This window comes from Gavialis gangeticus, unplaced genomic scaffold (assembly GCF_001723915.1).
Source record: "Gavialis gangeticus isolate Ggan-Ray unplaced genomic scaffold, GavGan_comp1, whole genome shotgun sequence".
In the NCBI taxonomy this organism is placed as follows: Eukaryota; Metazoa; Chordata; order Crocodylia; family Gavialidae; genus Gavialis; species Gavialis gangeticus.
In genome coordinates this window covers 26,455,551-26,465,363 of record NW_017728994.1, presented here as the reverse complement: position 1 = coordinate 26,465,363, position 9,813 = coordinate 26,455,551, and the positions used below count along the sequence as shown (strand labels likewise).

Below are 9,813 nucleotides of genomic sequence, written 5' to 3'. Positions count from 1 at the left end.
AAACAAAAAACCCCCCCCCCCCCCCCCCCCCCGGTCATTCTTGATGGGCAATTGGCTAGTATTAGAATGTAGAGAGATACAAATATATAGGTTAATTAGTCTGTAAAGGTGCAAATTTACCCTGCTTTCACCCTGGTTGAGAATCACTGAGCCAGAGGAAGCAACAGAAATAGGAAACTAATTGTAAAATACAAAATTACCTGGTGGACTCAGGTCAGATTAAAGTGCCTGCATCGACTTTTAACTTGGTATTAAGTATGACTGGCTCCTCAAGTGATTGTACCCTTTTAACGTCTCTATTGGTTATCATCACTTTTACAAGTTGAAACTTTTTCACCTGCCAGCCTTCCCCAAAAGGGTGTAACATGGATTGATTAATGTCAGTACAACAGTTTAGAAAGGAGAAGTACTCTAAGTTTTATGTAGTAACAAAAACTTCAGTGTAACAACAAGCGAGTTCTGCATCCTCCTATGTGTAAACGTTTTACTGAATTGGCCCCTCATAAACTTACCTTTTCCTAAGGGCTGTGCATCTCCAAGTTGTTTTTTGCCTCTCTTGTCTGTCAGTTGTGATTAAATATTTGAGGCATAGTTCTGTTGTAAGAAACAAGAAATTATCATTGACTTTGGGAGATCTTTGTATCTTTTGCAGGAAGAATAGATGCCCTAGAAGAAGGGGTAAAGTTTAAAAAACGGAAATAAGATGCTCCAATGAATTTTAGATGCATTAGAATGTTTTTGCTAAATCCGTTCGTTGAGAAGGAAGAAGCTGGAGTGAAAGAGTGACTTAGACTCTTAAGACCTGTTTAGAAGGAATTCTAAAAGAAACCTGCCCACCCTGGTCACACTGAAAACAAGCTTGAAACGAACAGAAAAGTTACTTTTGTAAAGATGCCCTTTACTGTTTTAGGTAGACTCCTACGGCAAATGCCTGCATAACCGAGAACTTCCCAGCGAGAGACTGACGGACACTTCTACAGCTACAACAGAGGATTCTGAATTCATGACCTTTATCTCCAGGTACAAGTTCCACCTGGCCATGGAGAATGCAATATGCAGTGACTACATAACAGAAAAACTGTGGCGTCCACTGCATGTGGGAGCCATCCCTGTGTACCGAGGATCCCCATCTGTGCGGGACTGGATGCCTGATAACCTCTCCATCATCCTTGTGGATGATTTTGGAAGCCCCCAGGAGCTAGCAGAGTACCTTCACTTCTTGGACAGGAATGGGGAGGAATACTTGAAATACCTAGAGTTTAAGAAGCCAGGAGGCATTAAAAACCAGTTTCTGGTGCAGAGCCTGAAGTCACGAGAGTGGGGAGTGAATGATATGACTCTGCCAAATTACCTGAACGGCTTTGAGTGTTTTGTCTGTGACAAGGTCAATGAACAAATGAAAGCTGAGAGAGAGCACCGAAAAAATCATGGAAAAGTGAAAGCTCCTAAACCCCACATAGCTCATTTCACACACATGGGGTGTCCTATGCCAGCTCCTGGCTTTGGAAATATTGAGGACATCCCTGAAGGAGACAGGTACAGTACAAACATCATGTGCTTTGAAATAATTATTTTTTAAAGCTCAGTTAACGCAGATTTTTGGTAATGCTTTTCAATCCTAAAGTAGTAGTGCTCAACCTTCTAGCCTCATGGGCCAGATCCCATGAATGGGATCAGTCTTCTGGCCTGATCCAGCACAGAGTCAGTCCTGGGGTGCAATCTGGTGCGCTGTCTTGGTCCCACCCACCAGATCCAGCCCTGGAACAACAACCCTATGTACCAGTGCAACAGCATGTGGGGCCATGTCATCCAGCCTTCAGGGCTCCCGACGGGCTGGAAAATTGGCTGTCCTTAATGGAGCCCAAAGTCATCCCAAACTATGTGGAGCACCTTGAAATGGTTCCATATATGGAGTGTAGTGCAGCAACTACATAAACTCGATATAGCCATTGAGCTGAAAGAGGGGATTGGGAAACAGTGTTGGTAAGTGATCGAAATAGAAGTCTGGGAGAACTGAATTCTGTTTCTAATTGTTTTCCTGAATTGTTCGGTGTGTGGGGGCAAGTCAAGTCACATTTTTGTGCCTCAGCTTTTCTAAGTAGGAAATGACAACAGTGTCCCCCACCTTTCTAAAGAACTCTGCAGTCCTTGTATGAAAGATGCTATGTAATTTGGTACAAAGTTGCCATTGAGGGAGAGATTCCCAAGAAGACTGTCAGCCTAACTTTGCTTCCTTTGAAGACCACAATACAACTCTCATTGGCTTTAATAAGATGAGAAATAGGCCTACTTTGAGTGAGTGCTTCAGAAAATTTACCTTGAAGTTTGTTCTAGATGGAGACAAATTCCAACTTTTATTAAAAGTACAATAGAACTTTAAAATGTATATAGAGCAGACCAGTGTCTCAGGTTTTAGTCCCATTTTTTTCCGAAGAGAGTGGCAAAACAGAACATAACATGTTGAGTGGCTGTTGTCCTGCTTTGTGCAATAGTGGTCAAGTGTACTGAACATACATAACCACCAGTTGGAATCTTTTATACACAGCCTGGATTAATCTTGGCTATTGGAAAGTGAAAGCTACTAGCAGTACATATCAAACCAGTTCTGGAGCAGCTACTGCTAGCAGTGGGAGAGGTTAATTTCTACAGTCCATTTAGTCTTTGGTATCTCTGCTAGTATTTCAGATGAAGGAATTGGTTGTAAATGGTCTGACTTTACTCATCCTGTTTTCTGTGACCTAAAATTCTCCATATCTTAATCTTAACTAACTCATATGTGAGTTCTACTTTGTGCAACCATTGCTCTAAAACAGTGGTTCTCAACCTTTTTGTGCCAGGACTCATTTGTAAACATGGGTGGCCAGTCCCAAGCTAGTAGATAGTTTAAGAATAAAACAGCCCTCTGGCCCTGCCGGTGCCTCTCACTCCTGACTCACGAGCCTGAGTCCCTGAGTGTGTAGGATAGGAGAGGGTGTGTGGACCATGGGGGGTCCCAAGCAGCCCCTTGCAGGCTTGTATTCTGCCAGCCTGCAAGGGAAAAAAACATGGTTTCCAAAGTTCCTTTTTCTCCTTTAAAGGAGAATCCATTTTTAAAGTTTGTTTGCAACCCTTTCAAATATTCTTATGTCGTAATCCACAGGTTGAGAAACGGCTTCTCTCAGATATTAGAAGATGCAGTCAGTAAATAGCTTACTTTATCCCAGATTTTTATCAGTTTTTGGGTTTTCTTTATAACTTTGTGACTATGGCTTTCCATATCAGAATGTTAAAATGTTGATAAGGAAGCACTGTGTTGAAAATGTACACTCCACCATTTTAAGTCTGAAACCTTACTTGGAAGATGCTTAGATTTTCAACTTGTCAGTGGTATTTGTTATTATTGAGAATTAGATATTAATCAAATCTGAATTTTTAAGGGGAACTTGTATTACATTATTTGACCATAAGAAGCACCTGGAATGTAATAACTGTTGAATCTAGGTTTCTTCCTACAGCAGCTTGTTTATTTCTAAAAATGGCCAGCTGAAATGTTAACTAATTTATTACCCCAGAAGATATATGCCTTGAGATCAGAGAAATTCCTTAGGAAGCTCATGTTGTACAAATTTCTTGTTTTAAATGTCATGCATGCTATATGTGATTCACATTAGGGCAGTGCGAAACAGCAGCGTTCTACTTTGACATCTGTTTTGACATTTCAACAGAACAGTGTTTCGTTTTGAGTTTTGTTTCATTTTGGCAGTACTGTTCTGTTCCATTTCGTTGTTTTGACACTGTTTCAACGTTTCGATCAGGCTGAGGAAGCATTTGCTGTGACTGAGCTGAGAACTTGGCCCAGCTATGTTCCCCAGCACTGTGATCAGCTTCTTGCAGCCCTGTGGATTTCAGCGCGGTGGCGGGAGGTAGATCACAGTGCCAGCTCTGCCTGCCTCTGCCACTGGGCTGAGCTCCATGGGGCTGGCAGAGCTGATCAGACCACAGCTCAGCAGCGGGAGGCGGGCAGAGCCAGTGCTGCGCTCCCATTGGCTCCGTCAGCCCCACCAAGCGCAGCCTGGCCACGGGAGGTGGGGAGAGCCAGGGCTGTGCTCCCCGCCCAGCTGAGCCAAACGGGGCTGCAGAGCCACTGGAAGCGCAACCCTGGTTCTCCCCTGTCTCCCATCACCTGGATAGCTGCTTCAAAACTCGAAATGTTTCAAAACTTTTGAAACATTTCAACTGCCTTTATTTTGTTTCAAGGCTGTTTCAGAGGCCTTCATTTCATTTCGATTTCACTGTTTCGAGCTCCAAATTGTTCAAAACAGTGTCAAAATGAAGCAGCCGGCTCAATTTCACACAGCCCTAATTCACATGTGGACTAGCTACAAAATTGAGCTTTTAAAAGGGGCTTTGAAAAGCCTTTATTCCACTTTATCATCTATTGGTTGGTTGTTTTGAGGAGTTTTAATATATCAGTGCATCTTTTTACCCTTTTCTAAGTAGCTAGTCTCATTGCAAATGCACCTACCAAGAGACAGCAGAATTGTTTCACAGCACTTAGTACTAGCTACATTTTGTTGGGGTATGGAAACCCATTTTTCTTCTACCGCTTGTCCAGGAGACAAGCAGTTTGAGCAGCAGGTGGCAGTACAGAAGCAGTTTAGGAAAGCTTGTGTGGTTACTGAATAAGAGAGAAGAAACAACCTTGATAGATGCAAACTGAGGGTACTGTTTAGTTCCGTCTGGAGGTTGTCATTGGGTAGTTTTGTGTAGCACAACTCAGTATTTCCAAGATCCAAGTCTCCTGGTATCTCAGTGAACCATAGTACACTTTTTCCCTATTATTTAAAGAGGTAACATTTCTGGGCTCTTAGAAAAAGGTAAAATGCAGAAATTGCACAAAATTTAAATGCTTTTTGTGCCATTTGCCTTGTGCTAAAGTTCTCTAGTGTGATCAGCAGGATCCCTGATGAAGTAGGGTCTCTTATTTTATGAGAATCGATGCCTTCATTGCGACTTCTGCCTCCTACACAAAGAATCATCAGGGATTTTGAATGGAGTAAAAGAAATACAGAATTTTCACCATTTTGTGCCAAATATCAACTTGGTTCAACAGGGAGATCCAAATACCAAGGTTTATTAATTAGGCTTATTAATGTGCAAAACCTGCCTACACAGCTATGGTGCAATTGGAGTTGCAGCCAGTGAGGGATGTGAAGCATAACAAGAAGGGTTGCCGCACGTATGTGAGCAACAAGAGGAAGATCGGGGAAAGTGTGAGTCCCTTCTTGAATAGGGAAGGCAGCCTAGTGACAGATGATGTAGAAAAGGCTGAAGTGTACTGTATGTCTTTTTTATCTCATTCTTCACAGGCAGTCAGTTTCCAGACTACTGCACCTGGCAGAACAGTTTGTGGAGAATATGAATAGCCAACAATAGTAAAAGGACACATCAGGGACCTTTTAGAAGAGCTGGATGTGTGCAAGTCCATGGGGCCATACACAGTGCACCCAAGGGTGTTGAGGGAGTTGGCCAATGTGATTGCAGAGCCTCTGGCCGCTATCTTTGAAAACACGTGGTGATTGGGAGAGATCCAGATGATTGGAAAAGGGAAAATACAATATCCATCTTAAAGAAAAGGAAGAAGGAAGATCACCTCAGTCCCTGGAAAAAACATGGAGCCAGGTCCTCAAGGAATCCATTTCTAAGCACTTGGAGAAGAAGAAGGTGTTTGGGAAGAGTCAGCATGGATTCACCAAGGGCAAGTCATCCCTGACCAACCTGACTGCCTTCTACGTTGAGATGACTGGCTTTGTGGAGGCAGGAAGAGCAGTGGACATGTTATACCTTGATTTTAGCAAGACTTTTGATATGGTCTCCCACAACATTCTTGCAGGCAAGCTAAGACACTGTAGGTTGAATGAATGGGCTATAAGATGGATAGAAAGCTGGCTGGTTCATCAGGCTCAAAGAGTAGTAATCAATGGCTGGATGTCTAATTGGCAGCTAGTATCAAGTAGAGTGCCCCAGGGGTCAGTCCTAGGACTGTTTTTGTTCTGTATCTTTATCAGTGATCTGGAAGATGAGATGGAGTGCACCCTCAGCAAGTTTGGAGATAACACCAAGCTGTGGGGAGTACACTGTGGGATAGGGCTAGGCTTCAGAGAGGCATAGATTGGAGGAGTGGACCAAATGAAATCTCACAAGGTTCAGTAAGGACAAGTACAAAGTCTGGCACTTGGGTCAGAAGAGTTCCATGCACCAGTGCAGGCTGGGGCTGACTGGCTAAGCAGCAGTTCTGGAGAAAAGCACCTAGGAGTTAAAGTGGACACTAAGCTGAATATGAGCCAGCGGTCTGCCCTTGTTGTGAAGAAGGCTAATGGCATACTGGGCTGCGTTAGTGAGAGTGTTGCCAGCAGATCAAGGGACATGATTATTCCCTTCTATACAACCCTGAGGCCACATCTGGCATGCTGTGTCCAGTTTTGGGCTCTCACTGCAGAATGGATGTGAACCAATCTATTCTATAGTGTCCAGCGGGGGTCAGTGAAAATGGTTTGGGGGATGGGGACACATGACTTCTGAGGAGAGGCTGGGGGAACTGAGTTTATTTAGTCTGGAGAAGAGAAGACTGAGGTGGGATTTAATAATAGCTTTCAACTGCCTGAAGGGGGGTTACAAAGTAGATGGCACTTGACTGTTCTCAGTGGTGGCAGGGGACACAAGCAGTGGTCTCAAGTTGCATCAAGGGAAGTTTAGGTTAGATATTAGGAAACACTTTCTCATGAGAAGGATAATAAAGCACTAGAACAAGTTACCCAAAGAGGTTGTGGAGTCTTCATCCTTGGTGGTTTTTAAGACCTGGGCAGACAAAGCCTTAGCTGGGATGATCTAGTTGGGGGTGGTTCTGCTTTGAGCAGGGGGTTGAACTAGATGACCTCCTGAAGTCCCTTTCAACCCTAATTTTCCCAAACAGCTGCTTTGGGAACAGTGAGAACACTTAGAAGACTTGCGTGCTATTTAAAAGGGCATTCCCAATTACTTTAGACTACAGAACACTATGTGCTTCCTTTCATATAAGGGTATGATTTGTATTCCTGAGTTGGATTTGGTGTAGGTTCTTTTTGAGCACAGTAGGGCTGGAGTTGTTGTAGCCATGATAGTCTAGGAAGTATATGAGAGGCAAGGGTTTTTTCCATTATCTCTTTTATTGGAGCAACTATAAAGTTGGGAAGAGTAGGCAGATGAAATCAGTAGAAAACAAGTTTAAAACTAACAGTGTTAGTAGAAAGCAGTTTTTTACATAGTGCATAGTTAACTTGTGGAACTCATTATCACGGGAGGCTGTAGAGGCAAATAGTGTAGCCAGATTCAAAAAGGAACTAGACAAATTTATGGATGATTGATCAATGAATAGTTATTAAACAGAATGTTCAGAGATGTATCCCCTGGCCTCTCTAAACTAATGATGGTGGATGCCTGGGAGGGTAATGAACAGGGGATGGATCGCTATCTGACTCGAGAAGTCTGTGGATCAACAAATGAGCTCTATCTGACTCCAGAAGTCTATGGACTGACGAGCTGCAAAGCGCTACTCGACCTGTTACTGGCAACGGGGGATAACTTAATCAGTGACCTAACGATTGAAGGGAAGCTGGGAGACAGCGACCCTGAGCTGATCACCTTCACTATCCGCCATAAAGCAGGCAAGTCAGTCAGTGAAGTAGAAGTCCTCAACTTCAGGAAAGCTGACTTTGACAAGCTCAGGAGGCTTGTTGGTGAGGCCCTAAGGGACCACGACCCAAAGGGGAGAGGACTTTGAGGGGAGGTGAGCACACTAGCAGGGAGTGAGAGATTGCAGAGGGATCTGGATAGGTTACAGGGGTGGGCTAACAGGAACAGGATGCGTTTCAATACGGACAAGTGCAGGGTGCTGCACTTGGGCAGTAGGAACCAGCAGCACACTTACACAATGGGGAACTCCCTACTTGAGAGCACGGAGGCAGAAAGAGATCTTGGAGTCATTATTGACTCCAAGATGAACATGGGCCGACAATGCGAGGTCATGGTTGGCAGGGCTAACCGGACCTTGTCGTGCATCCACAGGTGCATCTCGAGTAGAGCCAAGGAGGTGATCCTCCCCCTCTACGCGACGCTGGTCAGGCCACAGCTGGAGTATTGTGTCCAGTTCTGTGCGCCCCATTTCAAGAGGGATGTGGACAACATGGAGAGGGTCCAGAGGAGGGCCACCCGCATGATCCAGGGACAACAGGGCAGACCCTACAGTGAGAGACTGCAGGACCTGAACCTATTCAGCCTCCACAAGAGAAGGCTGAGGGGGGACCTGGTGACCGTCTATAGACTCACTAGGGGGGACCAGAAGGGTTTGGGGGAGACGCTGTTTCCCCTAGCGCCCGCTGGCATAACAAGGAGTAATGGGCACAAGTTGATGGAGAGGAGGTATAGATTGGACATCCGCAAGAACTACTTCACAGTTAGGGCGGCTAGGAGCTGGAACCAACTTCCAAGGGAAGTGGTGCTGGCCCCTACCCTGGGGGTCTTTAAGAAGAGGCTGGATGCCTACCTGGCTGGATTCATTTGAGTCCCGTTTCTTGTTTTGGGGTTTTGTTGTTCTCCCGCCCTGGCGGGGGGTCGGGCTAGAAGATTTACTAGGTCCCTTCCGACCCTAAATCTATGAAACTATGAAACTACGAGTTCAGGACGAGTGGTTGCTCTTCAGGGGAGCAATCCTAAAAGCACAAGCAATGTCTATCCCGTCTCAGAGGAAGGGCAGCTAAAGGGCACAACAGCCCCCTTGGCTCTGCAGGGAACTAGGGGACCTCCTGCATCTAAAATGAAAGGCCTATAATGAGTGGAAGACTGGATCCATCCCAAAGGAGGAGTACTCTGCCCTGGTCCAGACCTGTAGGGAGCGAACCAGGACAGCCAAGGCTGCAACTGAACTCCAACTGGCTACACATATCAAGAACAATAAAAAGTCCTTTTTTAGATGTGTGGGGAGCCAGAGGAAAAGCAAGGGTAACACTGGACCCCTGCTAAACCATATGGGTCAACTGGCAGCCAATGCCCAGGAAAAAGCCAACCTGCTCAATAGGTATTTTGCACCAATTTTCACCAGCCCCAAGGGACAGCACTGCCCAATACGGTATGGGACAGCCAGGGCGTGGGATAACTGTTACCGTACATCAGTGTTGACCATGTGAAGGAACACACCTTGAGAGGTTGGACATCTTCAAGTCAGCCGGCCCAGACAGCTTACGCCCCAGGGTACTTAAGGAGCAGGCAAGCATCATAGCTTGGCCACTGGCACGGATCATTGAGAACTCGTGGCGCTCAGGCAAAGTGCCCAAGGATTGAAGAAGTCCAACGTGATGCCTATCTTCAAGAAAGGGAGGAAAGTAGATCCAGGGAACTACAGGCCCATCAGCCTGACCTCCATCCCTGGGAATATCTTGGAGAAAATCATCGAAGAGACCATTCTTGACAAGCTGCCTGAAGGCAACTGCTTGAGGGATAGCCAGCACGGGTTTGTTGCGGGTAGGTCTTGCCTGACCAGTCTCATCTCCTTGTACAACCAGGTGACACATCACCTGGACAAGGGAGAAGATATTGATATCTTGTATCTCAACTTTAAAAAAGCTTTCTATCTGGTATCCCATGATCATCTCGTAGAAAAACTGGCCAACCATGGCCTCGGCTGCATCACAGTCTGCTGGCTAGGGAATTGGCTTCAAGGTTGGATCCAGAGAGTGGTAGCTGATGGAAGTGGTGCGCCTTGACCAGTGGGGTCCCCCAACGCTCCGTCCTTGGGCCTGT

The 9,813-nt window shown here is 45.4% G+C and overlaps 1 protein-coding gene across 3 annotated transcripts in view; it reads left to right on the top strand.

Annotated features, from left to right (window-relative positions):
* FUT11 (fucosyltransferase 11) overlaps positions 1–9,813 on the top strand; it is a 24,295-nt gene that overhangs the window by 4,236 nt on the left and 10,246 nt on the right. For 2 of the 3 annotated variants that reach the window (XR_002094846.1, XM_019502432.1), the window contains exon 2: positions 911–1,536. Coding sequence is in view for 2 of the 3 variants with exons in the window: in XM_019502432.1 (XP_019357977.1) it covers positions 911–1,536 (626 nt within the window). In the remaining variant the exon portion in view is untranslated. The remainder of the gene's footprint in view (positions 1–910; positions 1,537–9,813) is intronic. The other variant, XM_019502433.1, reaches the window with a different exon arrangement.